Genomic DNA, 22,202 nt, shown 5'->3' with positions numbered 1-22,202 from the left:
GCACACATTTAAGCATGATCACTTTCAGTGTAGTTTTGTGATGAAAAGCTACTCAATTCCATTTGCAGTTCAGATAAGAGGGTATTACTAGTCTAACCATTGCTGTAGTGGAGCCCACACAATCAAACAGTGAGTGGAAGCTACTGAGCACAACTGATCCCAAGAATTTCACAGTACATAAGTTTCAATCTTAGCCTTGATGGAAGGCTACCAGACTGCAAAGTGAGATGGTGGCACACGAGGCACTACTGCATGTTATCCAACCTTCCCTTGAGGGGATCTAATATTGACTGAACAAATGTCTTATCAAATATACTGTTTTTCTTTCACTCTCCTGCTGCTGATTGGTGACACGGCGACACTGCTCATTCATGTTTGCCGATTGGTTCATTTGAATTATAATTGTGCCCATTTCAGTCGGGGGACACCAAGGTCTGAGACAGGCTTATCTGACGTTGGGGTCATCTGAGGGGATGGAAGAGAAACAGGAACCATTAGATAGGAGTCTTGCCTCCTCCTGCTCCCCAGGGCCCTCTGACGCCAAGGCCCTGTTTGATGTGATCCATTTGCGTGGTCTGGCGCTTATCATGTCAGCATCGGGAACACCGTGGACCCCCACCCACACTACACACAGATGACTCAGATAAGTGATCCTACAAGCATACACCTCACCCCCTCGGACTACATCCATATCTCCTATGAAACCACACAGGAACAGAAAACTCCCAAAGCCACATCCCGCTGCACATAAAAGTGGATAAAAGGATGAAAGGTTTTGTATACAAACAGTTTAAATAAAGAATTACCGCTAATTGCTCTTTAGCAAGAAAAGAAAGCTACCGCACGCATGTGATTCAGTTATTCAAGCAAACTCGGCGCACTGCTGTGTCCAAAGACCATTGAGATCTCTGCTGACCCAAATTGCTTTATTTTCTCAATGATTCTATCAGCTCTTTGATGTCCAAATAAATGCAGAAAATTGAAGTTAATTGCTATATTTGTGTTCAGCGATGATAGCGACTGTTGTTCCGCAGCAGAAAATAAACACTTGCCATTAATTAAACATCCCTCCGGACACAAGGAATCAGTAAGCTTTTTACAACCCCTTTTCATCCTCCCTTTATTTACTGACAGTGTGCAATATTTGCCATTGGGAAAAAAGTGCAAACAAAACAGGAAATGAAGGGAAAGCATAGCAAAGAAAATTCCTCAAAAGAAGTCCTCTGTCATCCCTGGAATTTTTTTTCACTCCACACTTTTCCGTGACAGAGCGGCACAATAAGTTGCAAGGGTCAGTGGTACTGAAACAAAACAGGGCTGTTCCACTCGGGCTCTGGAACAATAGATGTGACCCGATCCATTCTACTCTGTCTTTGGGCTTTATTTTAGCATTAAATGCCCAGATGCTATGGCCTTTCTTTGGGAGAAATGACTGTGGACACCTCCTTCACATTTTCTCTTTCTAGGCCATTTTCACTTCATAAAGCTGCAGTCAATGTGTTTTGTGTGTGGTGAGGAGGGTCTGACACATACTGTGGTGGTCTCAGTCGCTGTCTACATTGGTGGCTCAAGTAGTCCTAGGATTAGGCCTTTGTGTGTTATGAAAAGGTATAAGAAGTCACTTATTTGGGCTCAGTCAAGCTGCTGATTTCCAACCCCATTTTGGAAATAAGAGAAAGGCTTTGAAATGCGGTCTCTCTCTCTCTCACCCTCTCTCTCTCTACTATAAATCACTTGTGTCCAGCAAATTCATTCATTCAGTCATTGCTCCTTTCTCTTTCTCATGAAAACAACACAAAAACATCTTAAAATGTGGACGAAAAACAGCGACTCAAAAATACAAAAGTCACTCACAGAAAGTACAGAATTCATTATCTTCGTCATATTGACACAAGGTGAGATTCTGGATTAGATTAGGAGTTTTTTATGTAAGTTCCCAGGCTCAAAGAACTCCAGGCCTGGCCTGTGTGTCTGAGTCAGAGCTGAGGTGCTGGACCGCAGCATCATAGGAGACCACACATACACACACTTGAAGCTTTTGCTGGCCGATGCTCGCCATCAAATGACCATGTGTGGTATTGCTGAGTGGCCAGTTAGGCACACCCAGAAGCACACACACACAATGCTGCTTTCTAGTTTATTTACTATTACTTTTACTTTACTAATTTGAATAAAACAAGTCATAAAGTTAATCTTTAGGCTTCTCACTTTTCTGTCACTTGTATTTTGTCACTTTGTGCAGGATGACAATGGCACTGTCATAAAACAATGCTCAAAGGGGATTTATGGCACAGCCTATATATTTCCACACAGGGCCATCTCCTGTGTTTCTCAGTATAACCTGAGTAACGCCTGGAGCCAGTGCATTCTTCACTTCTTGTGTCACCAGCGTGGTAAAGAACCAGAGAAAGCCGGTGAAATCCCATCCTACAGCACTCACAGTTACGTCAGCAGTTCTCATATCCCACAAAGCCACTGAAAAGGGCTAACACACAATGTGCCACAATATACAGACTCACACAACGATCCACCCGCCAGTGTTTTTAAACAATAGCCATCTTTTCTGTGTGTTTGTGTGTGTCTTCTGTGCTGGGTTTGTGTATGCATGCCACACTCTCTTTTTCTCATACACACTATAAACTATTTTCTCTCTCTCCAGATGACTGTTGGGTTTACTGCTGTAATTTGTGATTTATAAGCCAGTGTTTATGCATGTTTATATGCCATTAACATTGGTGACACCAGGCTTAGTCCTACTTAAATGAAAGTAACTGTCAGCTGATGTATTAGCATGTGCATGCTGACAAACTGAATTTGCATGGATGTTTAAGATTAGTTATAAATGCTATAAATGTAGCTATGGACCCCACAGTTAGTGCTATGACTTGGTCAAGAGCCTTCACACAAAATCCTCCACTGAAAGACCCCTGTGTTCACCCCTTATTGTCTTTCCCTCCTCCTCTGCCCCCTCTGTGAAAATAGAGGCAACCCTGGATTTAAAGGTCAAGTCTACACAAAAGCAGACAGTCCCTGAAGCCTGAGGTGTTTTTAATTGACATTTCTGTCTTTGTCCCCTGACCATAAAGAGAGACGAGAAAGAGCCTTTTTTCCCCAATACACTAAATTACTACTAAATGAGACCTGTGAAAAAATAGGGCTCTGGGGTGTAACCAGGTTCCCCTAGCTTGAGGGAATCCCCTTGTTAGGTGGGTATGAGGGCAGTGCTGAGGGGCTGTGAAGTGCTTACTCTGCCATAAAGGGGGAGGCTCTGGTGCAAATCCCCGCACAGAGGAAGCCTCTCCCCATAGAGAAAGATAAACCAGTTAGGGCATTGTTTATGAAGTTTCACTTTATTCCTCCCTGACAACCATTTAAACAATGACTATAGGGAAATGTCCCTCCGCGAATGAGCAACAATAGTCAGGATCAGAAGCTTTTCTGCGTGGCTAATACTTTGATAAAAAAGAGTGAAAATCGTCCTTCCTGAAAGCATTAAAGACTGCTCCTTGAAAGGCACCTGCAAACAAGAGCAGAATGCAGCACAAACTTAAGTGTTCTGTCCTAAGGATGCCACCTTTGTCCACTATCACGATCACTTCCCACTCTGTGCTGCAGCAAAAGACCAGCAGAGACGATGTGCAGATGATATCTTGGGTCTTATTTTTACATGTTGTTCTTCAGTTATTAAAAGCTAGGTTTCACTACAATACAGACACATGGTTAAAATAGTATAGTGTCATGTGTTCTATGATTATACAGGTAATAACGTATATGGTGGAATGAATAAGTAATACTTAAAGTACAGTGAGTATGTTTTCGTTCTTGTCTACTTTCACTGTTTTCAGTTAGGCCTATGTGCCAAACTTATTTTTTTACTCCAGCCATTACTCACCTTATTATCAAAATGAGGGAAACTATAGCAGACAAAAAGCTTTTGTGCATATGATCTTTTGTGCTTTCAGCATTTAAGATGGCTTTTGTCTACTGTGAGATGGGTATCTGCCACAAACATCACTCAGGCATTGTGAAGGGGGGATTCGTTTTCAGCACGCCTTTGTTCTATTCTTTGGCCCTAACCAAAGAGCCACGCCTGCTCCTCTACCTCGAATTGTGCAGCGAACATTCCCTTCTTTGTGGTGCTAGGTGCATGAGCTGGCTCATCTCCGCAGGCTTTCGTGGGAGATGGCTGTCATGGTGGCAGGGTGGCATTTTGTAACCTAACCTGGTTATGCACCATGGTGGCCCTTGGCTACCAGGCCCAGAAGACTGTGGAGCATTAGGTGAATTGCCCTGAGAGGGGCAAGTCCCACTCTGGATCTGTTCCAACTGACCTGTCCCCTTTTCCTCTCTACCACGCTTCCACTCCTGCAAACACATCGTACGCCTGCTGCTCACACTTCTTCTCTTTGCCACTCAACGCATTATCCTTGTCACCCCCTCCTCACCTCCCCACTGTTTTCCTCCACATCATCCCCTTCATTCTGTGGCTTTTATTTTCTCTTTGCTACCTTTTTCTCTCCCAATCACTTGCTTAGTCTCCAAACACATTCTCTGTTGATGCTGCTTCTGTTGTGTCACACTGAGGGAGCCACGCCCTCAGCCTATGTGCACACTTTTATTAAATCTGTGCAGGCGCTGGGCCGCGCTGGCGGGTAATCCTACAGTAATTGTTTCCAGATTAGGGGACCCGGACCACAAAGCAGGTTTAGCCAGGCATGAAATGGCCTTCCCATGCTGCAGCGCCAGCGACCAAACCTGCCGAGGTGAGACTCACCTGGATAAAGTCCACAAACGTCCATGGGAGCAGAGAGTCCAGGTAACCTATGTCCTTCGAAAACCTGTTGAGGATTCTTCCTAGAAAACAAGACAACACAAAAGCACAGATTAGATGACATTACAGTAGACGCGTAAGACAGAATCACCCAATCAACCCCAGAATTTAGTTGTATTGATTAGAAAGATGTCAAGTATACTAGTAATAGTAATACAATCAGAAGTTATGCAGTAAAATTAGGTGTAAAAAGTGATGTAATGTATAATTGTATACTGTGAGAGAACTCTTAGAGCATTTATGTTGTAATATAATCTGCAAATCTTATTTAAAGGGGACATATTATGCTCAAGTAATATGCTCAATTTTGGGTTTCTACTAGAACATGTTCACATGTGCAAGGAGTTTGAAGTTATAGTTCTTCTGTTTTCTTCTTCCTTTAGTTTTCTTTTTGGTCTGCTTTTCATTTGTGAGATGGTTAGGGTGTGGTTACGCTATGTGTGATAAAGATGTCACTGCCAGAGGGCAGCAGGTGAGGAGAGCGGCATTGAGTGCAAACCACAGTTTTTGACAACGCTACTCAGACCACACTAAAGCTTCACATAGTTCCAGCTCATGAAGACCCATACTGTCGTTTCCAGGAATCAATCCACCAACAGTAACATAAATTGAACTGAAGTAACAAGATGGAGCTTACTGCTCACAAGAGCAGAGACAAGCGCTGGCAGGGCCTTGTCTGGAGGGCACGCTAAACACTTATCCACCAACAGGCCCACTACCTGTGTAGGCTAACCCACATAAACTGCTCACTCTGGTGTTTGAATCGGCCCACTGGGTGTTTATTTCTTAACTTTTTTCACATTTTTTCGGCTTGCTCCAGGCTAGGACTAGCGGATAGAGCCTTAGCTTCTACCCCTAGACCAAACTAGTCCATAACACATGCTTATTCAAAAAACATGTTTCTCATTCTGTCTATCTGAATATACCTGTATTTACCCTCTGTCTGAAACGATCCATTTTAGTGCCCGTTCCTCACCCTTTCACTCTATATAGCATTTCAACCGGCTTTATATTGAAAAAAAAATACATCCCTATATGTCCTATATGACATTTGGAAGAACAGATTCTCAGTCAAATACAGATCTATTATCTATTTATCTATTAACTACTCAGCACTAGTATATATGTATATCTACGTTTATATAGTGTTAATATTAATTTGTTTCAATATCCTTCTGGTGTCACAAGACTATTCAGCAACTGTTCCCAAAGTCTCCTCCAGTTTAATAGAAAAAGCTTATACACTGAGTGTGATATCAGACGCAAAACAGAGGCCAAGCTAGATTAAACAATGAATCATTATTTGTCTAGCATTTCATAGAGACTGCCCTACTCTTGTCTGCGTACACGAGGGAGCCTTTTGTTTGGAAACAAAAGGGCAACAGAAGCTGCGTACCTGCCTTTATGTTCTGACTGGCCGTGTCGGTGACGTTAATTGAGTTGCCTTCAATCTGCTCAGGTGTTCATTATTTTGGCTGGTGATCTGCAGGTGCTGTGGCAGCCCTTTATTGTCACTCTTTAAGTAACTTCGCTCCCCTATTCTGATCCCACAGCACATACGATTACACTCCAGCTGCTTTCACACACTGTTTACTGCAGGGTCAGTGATAGCAAATCCCTACACTTCACTACCTTAAGGCAGGCAAGACAAGAAAGGCTTTCTCTATCTCTGTCCCTGAAGGAAGCCCTCAGTCTCTTAGGCAGACAAAAAATACCAGCGCAGTGCCAGCATTGCCACTACAAAAAGGCTCAAGTTAAACAAGCTGTAGATCTGTTGTGTGTCGTCTACAGTGTATACTCCTTGTCAAAGTGCCTTCAAAATGGTTTCATAATGTTTAATACTGTACTTAACCATTGTCTCTCAAGTAGACACATCACAAAGTAAGCAATAATATCTGTCTGAAAAGTATGTAAATAAAGCACCACTCACGTATTTAGGGTACAACCCCTGATATAGTTAAACTAACCATGCAAGCATGCAGATGAGTTTATCTAGGCTAACAGAATAGGCCATTAAACAGGGTGGGACTCGATACAGGGCGGAGAGAGGGAACAGCTCAGCGAAACATTGGCAGAATGTGGCGGTATGGCACTCTGGAGGCGTGGCAGAGCCATGGCACCACTGACCTAAAAGTTGCCTCCCGGCCTCCCAGTCAGTCCTACGGAGGTGGGCCCTGTAATCACCTCTCTCCACGGCCATAAGCAGCTTACAGCTTTATCCAAAATGCCGTTCCCGCCTTAAAACATGCATGCAGACGAGGCCGGGCTCCCCATAACAGCCACTGCATAAACCCAGCCAGAGCATTATTCCCCGCAACAATCCAGCAATGCTCCAAATCAGTACTGATTCAAAGTCAAGTGGCGTAAGCATGTTGTACACTTGGAGGCAGACTAATCTTATTCACAGTGTGAGTGCCCCTTTAGCATAGAGACATCCTGAGGGGAGGGTTCATGCAAGGGGGTTGAGCTGCTACTATGCTAGTGTAGAATATCGCTGCTTAAGTCCGGGCATGGGGGGAGTACTTGTCAAACAGTGTTTGCGGAAGATCCAATAATAATTTTATGTAATTTTACTGTCTAAGCCATAGATGACCTAAATTCATGCATATCTAACAAACAATGCCAATAAGAAAAGGATAGGTTTCTCTGGGTTACATCATACCATGGTTAGAGGGTGTTCAAGCAGAGCACATCAGTCAGCTATCAGCTGTTTGACAAGCGGCTCAGTTAACAGAGAGTAAAGTAAAAACCCTTCTTGATCCTGCATAGACTATAGAGGGGATACGTTACAGTGATGCAGTTACACAAAGACATTCACTGCATGGAAATGCCTATGAGGTAAGATCGGCATGGGACAATGGCTTCAATCACTTTGGGTGGTTGTCAACAATATCATCTATTGTGTAGAGAGGGGTATAGACGTTTCAGGATATCAGCAGCATTAGTATCAAACAATTTCTCATGGTTTAAGACTCCAGGGGTGAATTGCACCACTTTTTCAGGCTCAGGAAATATCAAGCCCTTCCAACTAAGGTGGCCCCATAGGTGGAGGTATTAGGTGAGCAGGGCCCCCAATCACACTTAAAGAAGTGGAACAGTGGGGTCCGGCTAGAGCAGGGCGTGTGGCAAATCACTGTTCCCTGTAAACATCAAGATAAGGGGACGACTCAGAGCCGCTCCATGTGTGGGCCCCGGTGTAGTTGAAGGGGCCTTTCAGTCGGGCAAGTGCGATAATGAAGGAATACTGGGAAGGGGGCTGCCAAGGCTGGAGGTGGCACAGCTCACCTGCACTTCCATGAAGGGCCTAGGGGCCTGGGGCAGCCTCCCACCGCCGGCGCCTTGCTGCCAATACTAATACATTCTAAATCCATTCTCTTCGCTCACACCACCAGGCTCCTGCAATCTCCTCTGCTTCCCTTTCATGCAATTAAATAGTGGAAGTGGCGAGTGAGGGGGAGCCCTATCAGCCATACTGCACACACACACAAGGCTCCATCTCCACATTCAATTTACACACCTCGATATCATCATCCTCTCTGCAGTACTTCCTCCACTTCACTCTTAACACTCTTGCATCCCAGACCTGAAATACAGACATTAAAAACATTGCCTCTGTAGACACAATTAGAATCACTGACTACAGAAGATCTAATGTTCCGTGCGTCAACAGCAACTGAGCAACACCGAGCACTGAGATGGCCCACTATGCCGATGTGAAAGGGGGACGGTAGAGGTGTATGTGTGTGTGTGTGTGAGAGAGAGTGTTGACTGAAACTCCACTCCTTGACAGTGCTGATGAGCTGAAGCCCTGGCCTGCAGTCTCTGAGGGGATTAGCCCACTCAATGACACTAAATTACAGGGATCAACATCAGCTCAACACATCCACCACTGTCTGTGCTGCTCTAACTGGATCACATTTGGATGAACAGCTGTAATAAGACTGTACATATTGCTAAAATTGAGCAACATGAATATATTAAGTATATTAATTCATAAAGTAGAAGAAATTGCAGTAGGCAGTGTTATCAACATAATCTAGATACCTTGTTATCAAAGAGTATTGTTACAAAATATAAAGGTTTTAATCACCAAAAAGCCCCAACTTGGAAATCAACTATTTCCACACAGCACAAAAGATAACACACAGGCACATGGTTCAAAAGGCGCGGAGGCATTCAGTGTGTGATACAGAAGAGCTACAATGCCACTCCATCAATCATAATTCAACACTGCTATATTCTATTGTTGTAAACCACATTCACAGAATAACAAATAGGACCTTTGTGCAGTGACGCTTGAAATGGTAACCTTTAACTCTGTGGACAGCTATCAAACACTGAGCCTGTTCAGCAGCAGCGCACCTATCACTTACACATGTAAACAGTTGTCAAATCCTTAACAACACATCGGCACACATTTGCAAATTACTCTCACTTATTTCAAGAGAGTAATGGATGTGGAAGCAGTTGTGATGGAAGTGGGAGTTATTGTATAAAGGAGGAAAAAATATTTTATGTGAAAGCAAAAGAAGAGTGAGAGAAAACCGGCAGAGTTGACAACAGCTGTCTTTGTCCTTATTCTTCGGTGTCACTCGTGTGAATGAATAAGTCAAAGGTACGGAGCAGGAGAAGAAAAAAAAAGAAATCAGTGAAAGTTATTTATATGGTTTAAAAAAATGTCATGGTCATGCTATACTGTTGACTGGACAGAGGACAAAAGAAACTCACTCTCTGGGACAGTTGTCTATAAATCCAGTCAGACACACTGTGTTGTTTGCCAGCCTGGAGGCCAAGCTGTAATGACTGGACTGGTCATACAATGGTGACTGATAGTAGCACAACAGCAATCAGATAGCAATGTCTGTTAAGCCTCTCCTTTGCTGCGCTATTAAACAGATTATTACATTATTCAAAGTGTTTGTCCTCCTCCCGTGCGTAGATTACCAAGCAAGGCACACCCAGATAAGCCGTCAGGTAGTCCAATACATAACACGACGGCAGCAGTAAAAACAAAAGCCAAAGATTAAGACCTGTGGTGTTTGCTCCAAACACAGCTTTGCAATGGAAAAGCTTTGTCGCTGCACCCACTCCTAATACCACAAGAAACCGCAAGCTCCTGAACACCCTCAAATCATATTTAGACTTGTGTTACCAGCTTATTATGACTCATTATACAGATACAAGTTCCCTTCTTGTTGAGAATTCCCACCCGAGCTGATTGTGTTGTACATGCGTGTCACTGTGAAGAGATTAGGCTGAGTAATTATCTGCTGACAGGTGAACAATGCTCGAGAAAAATTAAAGTTATCAAAGTGGGCCACTTGACAGTTGACTTTGGATATGAACGATACATTGTAGTGACATTATTTCACATAATTAAAAGAGGTATTTAATTAACACCACACAATCCCAGATTTGAAATTACAAGGTGAAAAACACATTTTGAAAAACGAAATACTGCTAATAAGAGGTGGCGCAAAAAACATGTCAGAAAAAAGAAAAATCAGCTGCCCTCCCTGAGTAAATTAAAACGTATTTGGAGTGTTTGCACACTTTTAAAATTGTGTCCATCTGCCCACTCCATTGACCTAGCAGCTACAGCCTACAAAGCTAATGAAATAATCGAAGATTTCTGATACAGTGCACAAGACAAATACGTCTGTATTTACACAGCTCTATTAGTCCAAACACAACACTGTCCAAGATCTAGTGCAAACACTATTTATTCAACATGATTGTTTGCTTTTTGTTCAAGCTCACAATAAAAATTAGATAGCATTCTCTTTACTCATTTTTAAATACATTGTGGCTATACATTAAGTCTTATCACAAGGCTTTTCAACTCCTGGTTAGACAAGCTCTACTTCCCACAACGACTTTTGTGAGTTTATTCAGTCAGACATTAAACCCCATAAATCCCACAAACAAAAAACCCTCTTTAAGCTTTTACAAACTAAATTCACAGTCTTTATATTATAATTCATATAAGATCCTCCGATTAATATTTATCAGTTATTTAATATATTTATAGAGAAATTGCAAACATTTTGATAATATGATGATGCTATTAAATATTGAAATACAATTCACATTTTATTATGAACATTTCAACAGCGGAAAATGTAAGTTATCATTTTTTTAATAGAATTTAATAGTAATAACAAACTATGGCGTTTAAGAGCAAGTATATGGATGTTTGTAAATGGGATCGAAACATGACAATGTAAGTGAGAGTCTGCTCTCTAGTGGTGAGATGCTAGAACAATAACTTCTACAGCAGGTTCCTCTGGATGTTAACATCTCATAATCATCGCATTACCGCACCACACTAACCATGTTATAAATAAGTTATTTGTTTTCTTAATGAGAACTTGATGAGGAGATGAGCCACTTACCAATTGGATTGATATCGAAAAAGTGTACCGGGGTCTGGAGGATGGCATTAAACATGCTGTTGTGTAGGGTTTGGGCCGAGTTCACCAGGACATTAAAGAAGACCAAGGTGCGAAGGAAGCCAAACACTACTGAAGAGGCTGTTAAACCTGACAAACAAAAAATAAATAAATCATCACACTACGCTGCTATTCTTCTAGTCAGCTAAGCATTTCCATTATTAAGCATGAATGGCACAAAAATGCAGATATATCCAGTTTTTTCCTTTAATGTTGTTTTTTTGGCTTGAATTCTGATCTATCATTGTGAATACAAAGCCTGAAAGAGTGAAGAGGCTGGGAGTCACAGGGAGACAATCAACAGCAGAGAAAAAGAAAGGCACTGCTATCTCCCTGTACAGCTGAGGCCCATGTACACATACACTGGGCCTTGAAGGCCTTGGGCCACAGCCAAAGAACTGTGGATCTGTTCATTGAATGGCTGGCGTATTCAGAGTCTCAACAGTACACAAAAAGCAATGTGCGCTCAGTGAGCTTCACCTGCGTAAACACCTAGGTACAGGTCAAGGTCCAGCTGCCGAGGGAAGCTGCCATTGAGGTGCTCTGTCACATTGATGTGCTTCTGTTCAGAGGCCCTGCAAGTCAGCCACAAAAGAACCAAAAATCCACAAGGACAAATAAACACAACGAACAAAGAACGCTGCAACACGAAGGCACTACACAGAACACAATCTTCCTATCCTGTAGCACAAGGTCAGTTTCAACAAGTGACACATAATGCCAAGAAAAACAGCTTGCTCTAGTCGTCTTCTATTAAATCATCAACCATTTCCAGTCTCAGAAAATAGTCAGTTTGGCTTTCAAAGCCTGCTGTTTTCTCAATTTTTGTAAGAATTTATTTTCTTCACAGGGTGTTAAAGGAAAAAAAAACTCACCAGCAGGCAAGCCACCAGTCCTGTAGAACAAACGTAATCTGAACAAGCAAACACAAAAAAACATGTCATGAATATCTGCGTATCATAAAAAAACGTAATTTTATAACATCATTCAATTTTGTCTAAAATTGTTATGAATTATGTGTTGTATTTTCCAAAAACATTATAGAAAACACACCAAATTAATTTAAGAAATTGACTTACATGTGCTAGGGCATTGAGTAAAATGAGGACCAAGAGGACCAGGAAGTTAGCGCCTGCCCTAAAATACTTCAGATACATACGCAGGCCGACGTTTCCTTCTGAGCGGCTCTCCTCCACCGTTGGTTGCACTACCTACAGATAGACACTAGTGTCAATGCCAGTCATCCAGTAACTCTTCAGATCAGGCTGTCAAGAGCAGCAGGGAAAAGGTGAGTAACTTCTGCCCTCTAGTGGCTGGTAGAAGGCACAACAAGCCTTTTCTCTAAATGAGATCACTATACACATTCAGTATTTATAGCTTGATGAAACCAGTTATAGCCAAGTATAATTAAATTAATGTTTCAAATACACCTACCACTGCAAGTGGCTGTGGTCCCTCAATCAAAGAGTGCAGAGAAGAGGACAGGGAGGACATAGAGGACATTGAGTTGTCAGTCCCAGGGAGGGGGGTCATGCCCTGCCTATCCTCCTCCTGGGCCTCCTCATCCTTAAGCAGGGAGGTGAAGTCTATTCCAGAGACCTGCAACTCTCTGTAGGTCCCCTGTGCCACCATCTGACCCTGACAATGACAGCAAGGAGATGCAGATATCAGCACAAGAACTCACACAGTCATGGAAATGTAAGTGACATGATATTTAAGCAGAAGACAATTAATCCCTGTCAATATTACCAATAAAAAGAACATTTGTGTAAGTTTTTTTCCCTTTACATGTAACTTTTAAACTTTTAAATAGAAATGCTGTTTTTGTAGAAAATCTCTGCACACCTGCCAAAAGTGACAGGCGCTTCAGAGGACAGACTCCCACATAACCCCCACTTATAGCTAGACATCTTAAATAACACACCTTCATCGACCTTCATCAGGTATCAAAATCTGATGAAGATCATAAGTACCAAAAAATTGTATTATTAAAGATTTTTAGTTATAGTGTACAACAAGCAACCCAGAGAGTATACTTTGATTGACTTTAAAGAGCTGTTCTAATCAAGCCTGTTTGTGCATTTTTTTTAAATTAAAAAGCTCTAAAACTTCACTATAAACTACCTGACCAGCTCCAAAAGACAGACATTGAGACAAGCAGGTGACAAAACGCAAAGAAATAGTGAGCCAAACACCGCAATATTTTCCTCAGGAAAACAAAGAGACAAAACGAAGACCAAACCAGAATTAAAAGGCCAGCAACTAATGGACTTTAGTCATCAGGCAGCTACTCTGTTACAGTCTATACTCTGTTCCAATGGGGTGATAATGAGCCGACAGTGTACTGTATGCATTAGCAGTACCACCCAAATGTCCGACATATGCTACTGTACAAGTCAGAATTATACAACATATAATGCATGTGATCATGTTTAAACTTCTCAATAGGGAATATTCACAGTGCATGGAGCATCATAATTCGTAACAACTCTTGTACTGACTCATTTGATTCACTAACATTCTGTTTCGTCACCACTGGAGCATTTTTCTTTAATTGTAAACTCTTTTAAACACACACAATCATATCCACACACCTGCTTTAAGACAACAATTTGATCAGCAGCTTTCAGATACTGGAGTTGATGAGTAACCAGGATACGAGGCTTCTTCCTCAAAAGTCCACAAATGCACCTGGTGAAGACAAATATTTTTATGCAGAAATGGGAAAACTGATCATACATTTTCACCACCAAATATTAACATCTGATTAACTGATATGTACTTTTCACTGGAATGCTTGATGGAAAACATTGGAGAGAGGTTAGTGAGAAGACTTACTCTTCAAAGAGGTGCCTTCCCACCTCTGCGTCCACAGCACTGAGAGGGTCATCCAGCAGGTAGATATCTGCATCCTGATAAACTGCTCTAAAATACACACATATGGAGGTCACCTCTGTCACTGATGCCAAATAGAAATGTGCATTGCTGCAGTTATCCAGCACACCTTGCTAAGCTGACCCTTGCCTTCTGTCCTCCACTGAGGTTGGCCCCTCTGTCCCCGACCATGGCCAAGTCACCACCTGGCAACAGGTCCATGTCCTGAACAGGGTCCAAATGCAACCCTTACCAGTCATTCACATTTACACTGGACTCGCAACAAGCAGCTCACAACATTTCTAATACCTATATTTCTAAAACTAGACTGCATAGCATGAGAAAGCAGCGGGGCATATTATAATCAACAGTGATTCTCACTCTCTTGAGGGCGCAGGCTCTCAGAACTCTATCATACTTCTTGAGGTTGAGCTCTTTGCCAAAAAGGATGTTGCTTCGAACTGTACCAGGTAAAATCCAAGGCTGCTGAGAAGTGTATGTGAGCTCTCCTTTGACCTTGATCACACCACTTTCCTGACTCAGTTCTCCCAGGATGGCACTGAGGAGTGATGACTGACATGCACAAACACAGAACAAATATGAAGATTTAGGAACAATTTTAACAGTTTCGGAAATACATTAAAAAAAATATATATTTTAACAGCCAAGGGCCAAGGCAATAGCTTAGCCTAGCATAAATTGTGTTGTTCAAAAGTTACAGCAGGTTACTCCTGCATTATCATTTCTGTTAGTGTTTGAATTACACAAACAATGTACAACACAATTAAGAGGCGCTGGAGGCACTGGTAGGTAGGCTATATTTTTGAACTTTACAGAGAGCCAGGCTAGCTGTTTCCCAGTGCTTTCAGTCTTTATGCTAGGCTAAAAAGTTAATGTTTCCACTGTGTCTCTGAAATCGAATGGCACCAGTAATATTTATATGGCATTCAACTGCTGGAAACCTCAACACAGACTCAACGACAATACTATTAAGCAACTTAACATGTCTCAGGTTACCATTGTGTGTGCTTGACTTTACATTTACAAAACAGACCTGACCTTTCCAGCCCCAACAGGTCCAATTACAGCCAGGAGCTGCTCTGGCCTTACTGTGAAAGACACATTCTGTAAAGTTGGAGCCTCTTGCATCTGTAAGAAAAATAAATTAACAGAAACTCTGTCATGGAGCAACTATTAAGTAAGAATGTAGGGGTTAAGCTCAAAATCCCAAGTTTGTCCCAGAGGCTTCACAATCTGCATAGCAACACTCTATCCTTAGACCCTCAAGCAGAGTGAAGATTGTTGCACATGAGAAATGTGAAAATAGAGAGGAGAGACACGGTGCCCACAATTCTAACCTTATCCCAGTAGCATATTAAATCCTGAATCTTCACCATACAGTCCTTCTTCTCTGCCACAGGAAGCCCGAGATGCTGAGGAGTAACTTCATCCAGCAGAAGAAAATTCTGAAAAAAGGATTCACACCAGAGTTTCAGTTTCAATATACAGAAATATACACACGCAGGATATAAATATGGCTTGTCTTTGGTGTAATTACTTGAATCCTTCCAATGCTAATGAGAGACTCAGAGACCTTCTCTATGGCAAAGGGAAAGAAGAGTGTGATGGTGAGCCGGACCGCCCCGTAAAGGGAAACAGCCATAAACACTCTGCTAGCAGACAACTGGTTTCCTTCCAGTACGTAGACGCAGACAGTGACGAAAACGATGATCTTGCTTGCCACAAAGAAGGATGCCATGTTCAGGCCACGCAGGTAGGAGCTCTTCATAATCGTAGAGATTTCCATTCTGTACAATAACAAGACGTGTTGTCAGTAAACGTTGTGTAACACACACTGTTATTCACATTTTTTGGCAGCAAGCAGAAGCATTTGTGTTTTATATGCGTGTTAATTAGGAGGATATTCCAAAAACATGTTAATAGATTTCAATGATTTTTTGCAAAAGGGAAAAAGATCAATTTTTCATGTACCTTCTGACCTCATCCACCAATGAAGCGAAAGGCTTCTCCCATCCGTACATTTTAATAACACGGATCCCAGAGATGACTTCATTCATTGTGCGTATCCTGTCATCTGTTAAGACTGCTGTTTCCGCCCTAGAACAACAGACACAAGTTGAGCCAATGGCACCGGTCAAGGACGTAGGTTTGCATATGGACAGTAGGGACATATCCCTCCAAACATTTGGAGAGGATAGAAGTGTCACTACTGATATTCTATGCAAACCTTTCCTATATCTTACTGCCAAACATGATGAGGCAAGAGCTGTTCAGTGTGCTCCAGTGATTTTGACTTGTAAAGACATTGAACTGCTATGTGGCGTCTGTCACAATTGAGCAGCTCAATGCCCACTTAATATGTGTCCCAACCGATGTTGTAACAAAACCTACGCCCTTGGCATCAATGTAACATAAAATTAAAAGTAGAGAATACTGCTTTTTATATTTGATGAATCTGGCGAATGACTACAAACCTGAGACGAGAGAACAACTGTCCGAACATAGTCTGCACTGGCATCAGGATGAAGAAGACAGCCATCCCCGCAAGGCATGATGGGCCAATTGCATACATCAACAGTAATATCACAGTTGCTGCTTGTAGAGGACCAATCCACAAAAAGTGTAAATATAAGGTTACCTGAAATGACGATGAAGAGGAAAGGTATGATTTGTACAACTAAATGAGAAATGAGTCTGTATAATATAAATTTAAGTAGGTAAACATAAAATGCTTAAAGATAGCTACCTCATCAAATTTGTTGACATCATTGGATAAGAGGTTCACAATTTGTCCGGTGGTAGTTTTGGCAAATGCTTTGCTGTTAAGACAAAGAGCCTTTGCAGAACAAAGGTGGTAAATTTGGTCTTACAAACCACATAGGAATAGGCAGAGGATACTGTCTACTGAGAGGTGTCCCTTATTAACTATTGAACCAACCACATGCTAGGTAGATCTCACTCTCTGTCACCTGCTATAGTACATTCAAAAACAGAAGATCGTGGTTGCTGTTGTGGAAAATGTAAGAGGTTTCTTTGGATCGCCGTAGCATCGGGATCGTGGTTGCTGAGCCAGTGTACTTGGAGACTGACAAAGAGTTCGGGAGATTTGATGACTTACACTGGAACATTTATTGCCACTCGATTGAGGAGAATTAGGATTTAACAGTACAAGTCAACCACAGTATTTAGTCTAGGAGGAGAAACCCTTGAATTCATGTCAAAGCCCACCCTCCACATAATTTTTCCAGTACCGTAAAATGATAGCCTGATGGTTGGTATTTTTTTTAGGTATGATGTACTATAGTCCTGGTGGGACATCATGGTCCTAGAGGCTGAACTATAAAGAGTTATTTTATAGTCCCCACAAATTATTCTAATTTGCAGCAAATAAAATATCATAACTCTTGTTTTGATAGACACAATGATGTCAATATCGGAATATATAATAGAAGTGGTAACATATTTATTTCCTGATGCTTAGTCATTTCTATATTTCCATGACAACTGTTGCTAAGGAAACCTTGCAACAACTCTATACATAGGAAAGTGTACCTCTGTTGGCATAACTTGCTAGGAAAGAAGCAACTGCTGAATATTTATGGAAGTTACAGGTTATGATCTGAAATATGTGTAAAATTAAACATTTGATGGTTGTGTCATACTCTTGAAAAAATGTTACTGAGCAGCAACTCCTTAGTTCCCATGACAACCCTTGCTAAGAGCATTCACAGCACTTTAACTCAGGGCAATATCAGTTCCATAAATTTCAAACAAATTTTAGAGGGTTGTTTGTATTATATTAGCATAATTGTGGGGACCCTAGCACTCTTTATAGTTCAGCCCCTAGGACCATGATGTCCAACCCGGATCCTATGGTACATCATACCTAAAAATGATTTACAGACATCAGGCTATCATTTTATAGTATTATGTGGAGGGTTGGCAATGTTTTCTAATTTTCTAGGCCCCATCTAAGAATCTCCTCCTAGACTAATAGCGTTGTGTAGTGCGATGCCAACCCTGAAGGTTCCTGTTTTCCTGAACGAGTACCTAAACTCTTGCTGGAAAAAAAGGGGTCGTTGTGCACATCTGAGTTTCTATCACAAGTGTTTGGATTAGCGGTTCTTGAGAAAGCTGTGAGCAGCAATACCAGAAGTTAAACAATCGACCTGTTCTGAACAGCCATGTCTTGAACAGACACTGCTTTAGTGTCACATGATGACTGACCTTCTGATAGATCATGTGGCACATGGCCACACGAATCTTCATGCCTGCTCGCTGCACATGGTAGAAATAGAGATGGTGAAGGACAGCCAGGCCGATGGTTGACAAGGAGATGCCTGCAGCATAGCTGTACGCCTCATAGACAGCAGCTGTGTTGGTGGGGTCATAACTCTCAAAGTACTCAATTATCTTCCCAAGGAGCACCGGCTGAATGACTTTGATGACTTCCTGTTGGAAAAATTAGATATAAAGCAGATGTGTTGATGTGCTGTGTTCCGCTAAAAGAAAATGTAATCGTTAATGCAGCATTATTCTCCGTAGATGATCGGTTTCCCTGAGATTGCACTGTACCTCTATAAAGATGTATATTCCAATGAGTGCATATGATCTCCAATAGCACTGAACAAGAACTTTGGCAAGTCTGGGTTGGCACAGATCTTTTCCCGCCTGTTGCACCTCTCTGTTCCAGTACCTTTGAAAAGGGAAAAGAAAAACAATGGTTACTCCAGTTGTTGTAGGCTACTGAAAGTTTAAGAAAAAAAGACACATATTTTAGGCAGAATAATCCATTGTTATTATAATGTGCCCTGAATTGCCCCCCGGGGACAAATAAAGTTTTTTGAATTGAATTGAATAATGTCTTGCTTGTGTGGATGTTAACTAACTACGTAATATATGCATCCTGGTACAGATTTTAGTATGTGGCTGTCTACAAACACATTTCTACATGACAGAATATTACTGAGGTACTCTAGTCACGTTTTGTAAAAATACATCATATTGACATAATAAAAATGACTCTCTGTTTTGGGTTTTTGCATTTGATTGAATTCTAATTGGGTCGGTATTATAAAGATCAAGCTTTGCTTTGTTGCTCAGCTCTCTCTTCAATGCCACAATTACATGCCAACCCCTGATTACTGCAGCTGCTGTATCTACCTATTGAAATGTGTCATCACCCATTAGCCTTAACTGTGAAGTACTTGCACTACAGTATACTTCCATTCTGGCCATTGATCACCCATCAGCTGGATGGCACCGGCCACCTTTACTTGGTCTCTCCCACCCTGGCCTCGGACGGGGGGAGGTGCTGGCATTTTGACCACATCACACTGTAGGTTATGATTCTGTAAACTCTCATGTGACATTTCCAGAAGTACTGTCTATATATAGGTGGGCTCTCCTCCAAGCACAAAGTGAACTCTGATGTCAAACTCCCTCAAATGGGGGTCTGTCCCCTATTAAGAAGCTGTCTTTGCTGAGAGGTGCCAGGCAGAGGTGGGTTTGTCCATGAGTCTCTGTTGTTTTGAGTTCTATGACTTTGCTGAAATGGTGGACCAGGTCTTGGAGAATTCCCAAACCTTTCATTTACTATTATCCTTCGGTTTTTAGCGTCAATGACTATAAATGTTGAACTTGCAGGGATGTCAAGAATAAGAATCTAAGCCTGAGCAGTGTGTTAGTGGACATCCATGCTGGTCATTGACAGTCCATGACAAATACCATATACAGTCCTAACAAGGAGGTGCACATGTGTGCATGGTACCAGTTCTCAAAACTGCATGCATCATGGAGTGGATGCCAGGAGACCAGAAGGTGGTTTATGTCTATATTCTTAAAACCCCAACAACCAGCAATGTAAACTGGTAAGGAACGGGGGTGAATGAGCCGAAGAGCTTTTAAGGTCGTTCATCCTGTTTGTAATGTTGATCTAATACTTGACAAGTTAAATTTCTGCAATGTAGGTACTAACAGCAACAGATCACTGTGGCGTCTAGCATTCCAAGAATCTAAGCCTATTCATAGTATTAGCTACGTGGGTGAATCACAGTAAATAGGTATAGACCTACACAATGGCCGGGGGAAATGAACATAAGCATTTTTAAACTGAAAAACATTATTCAATGTCTTACCATTGTAGCTCCTCCCCGAGTCTATCTGATGCATCCTCTGGGAGAACTTTATACATGTCATCTTCCTCCAACCTCCTCTTGTACCCAATTCTGAACAAAGGATTCAGCCAACTAGAGAGAAAGTACATGAAATAATGTGTGTTCAGTGGTTAAAAATAATTATTGAAAGTAGTTTTAAAAGAGCCAGACTAATATATCATTTGGCCGATATTGGCCTGTGAGAGACACATCAGTGTCTATCGTTATATGTTTTCCAATATGTGCCGGTATGAAACCAATCAGTGCTGTTAATACATCAAAAACCATCTGTTCATTTCTACCCTACTGTATCCTCCTCACTCTTGATATGGTTTGTTGCTGATTGGATGGATGACTTCAAGCCAAAACACTAAGACATTTCTCGGAGCCTGACAAGATGAACTACTGTGAACTACTCTCACCTGATCTTGTGTTATTGTGCAAGGTTAATCCCACTGTAGGCCTACACTTCCAAAACTTGTTTTCTTTTGACTTTGCAAGTGAATTACTGTCTCTCATGTTCTTTACTTTAGCATTTTGCCTTCATAACTATGTTAAGAAAAGTGCTACACAAATAAAATGATTATTACAATGGCTACTTTTAAATCACTAATCTATGGAAACACTTTCTCATGCCCTACTCTAGAAATCCTCTGCATGAGTCTGCCAGTTGCGGTTTAAGACTACAGGAATAAAGTTACACCCTAGAGCCTGAGCTCTCTCCTCCGTGGAACATTGTGGTTTGTTTACGCATGGACGGATGCTCAGCAAGCAGCTACCTGCTATCACATCCAGGGGACAGTCTGTCTTTTGAGTGGCCACAAACTGTCACACAGGAGAGCTCTCCATTCAATTGATGTCAAACACGGCTGTCACTGCGGGCCGCTTTTCTTACCAGAAGAAAATCTTGGAGAGAAGATTAGCTGAAACCGACGGATTATCCTTCGCCTCTTTCCGCAGTTGTTCCATGCCCCCCCTAGAGTAAAAGCCACCGGAGCACTTTCTCTGCGGGCTGTGTGGCAGTGGGGATATCGACAAAGACTCAGAGGAGGAAACCCCCTGAGAGAACAGCTGCTGTAAACTAGAATGTCTGTCAATATCACACCTACAGACATTCAGCACAGGATTACTACAGGAGACGCACACGCTTGGCTGTCAGGTGAGCGGGGTGCTGCGTAACCCCGCCCACCGCCTGGGGATTGGCTAACGGAAGTGTCCATCACTCCCCACACTAGTTTATGCATGAACTCTGCTCTTTTTACCCGAACTTTCATTGTGTACACAAAAGTACTACAGTAAAAGTAATATCATATAAATACACACAGTTTTATATGCTTAACCTGTTATTAAACTGTTTTCAACTACTTTATGATGAACCTTCTATGTCATTATTAATCAGTTATTAGGTACTTTTTAAAATATTAATAATATTAAGAAGAAGAAGTATGCCAGTTACTGGTATTATGTCTGATTATTTGTCCAATACCAATTATGATAAGTGAGAGAAAAGGAATACGGGATCGCTCCTGAAGAATCAAGAAAACAAAACATTTATTCCAGGAGATTCATAAAACAAGGTGACTTCTTTATAACCAGCATACTTTTTTCCACTCGTTTTAACACAAAATACTTGGTAATGTGAAAGTCTCTGATGTGTGCAGTATGCATAAAAGTCACCATTAATTCAGTCAGTTAGTTAACTGTTGTTGTTGTTAAATACTAAGTCACATTCATATCGCTTTGGGAACATGTATTGTTTGGATTATAGAATATGAATCATTGCTCTCCTTTTTACCTGATGAAACCAATTTATTGGTTTGATCTACTGTATATCCATAATTCGAAATGTACCAAAATTTTCTATTATGA

At 41.6% G+C, this 22,202-nt stretch overlaps 1 protein-coding gene across 1 annotated transcript in view; it reads right to left on the bottom strand.

Annotated features, from left to right (window-relative positions):
* The window catches only part of LOC310953093 (ATP-binding cassette sub-family C member 4-like), a gene marked incomplete at its 5' end in the record, with an annotated part of 38,836 nt that extends 17,388 nt beyond the window's left edge, over nt 1-21,448 (bottom strand). Inside the window, 21 exon segments of the mRNA XM_083922014.1 lie at nt 4,775-4,854; nt 11,227-11,373; nt 11,764-11,858; nt 12,159-12,196; nt 12,363-12,494; nt 12,718-12,921; nt 13,878-13,974; nt 14,122-14,208; nt 14,288-14,382; nt 14,539-14,730; nt 15,217-15,306; nt 15,516-15,623; nt 15,716-15,965; nt 16,150-16,275; nt 16,653-16,816; nt 16,925-17,014; nt 18,406-18,630; nt 18,754-18,874; nt 20,316-20,426; nt 21,229-21,308; nt 21,311-21,448. Of these exon segments, the coding sequence (XP_083778140.1) occupies nt 4,775-4,854; nt 11,227-11,373; nt 11,764-11,858; nt 12,159-12,196; nt 12,363-12,494; nt 12,718-12,921; nt 13,878-13,974; nt 14,122-14,208; nt 14,288-14,382; nt 14,539-14,730; nt 15,217-15,306; nt 15,516-15,623; nt 15,716-15,965; nt 16,150-16,275; nt 16,653-16,816; nt 16,925-17,014; nt 18,406-18,630; nt 18,754-18,874; nt 20,316-20,426; nt 21,229-21,308; nt 21,311-21,448 (2,670 nt within the window).
* Between the last annotated feature and the right edge of the window lie 754 nt (nt 21,449-22,202).

This window comes from Echiichthys vipera (assembly GCF_963691815.1).
Source record: "Echiichthys vipera genome assembly, chromosome: 10".
In the NCBI taxonomy this organism is placed as follows: Eukaryota; Metazoa; Chordata; class Actinopteri; order Perciformes; family Trachinidae; genus Echiichthys; species Echiichthys vipera.
This window is presented reverse-complemented; position numbering and strand designations above follow the sequence as displayed.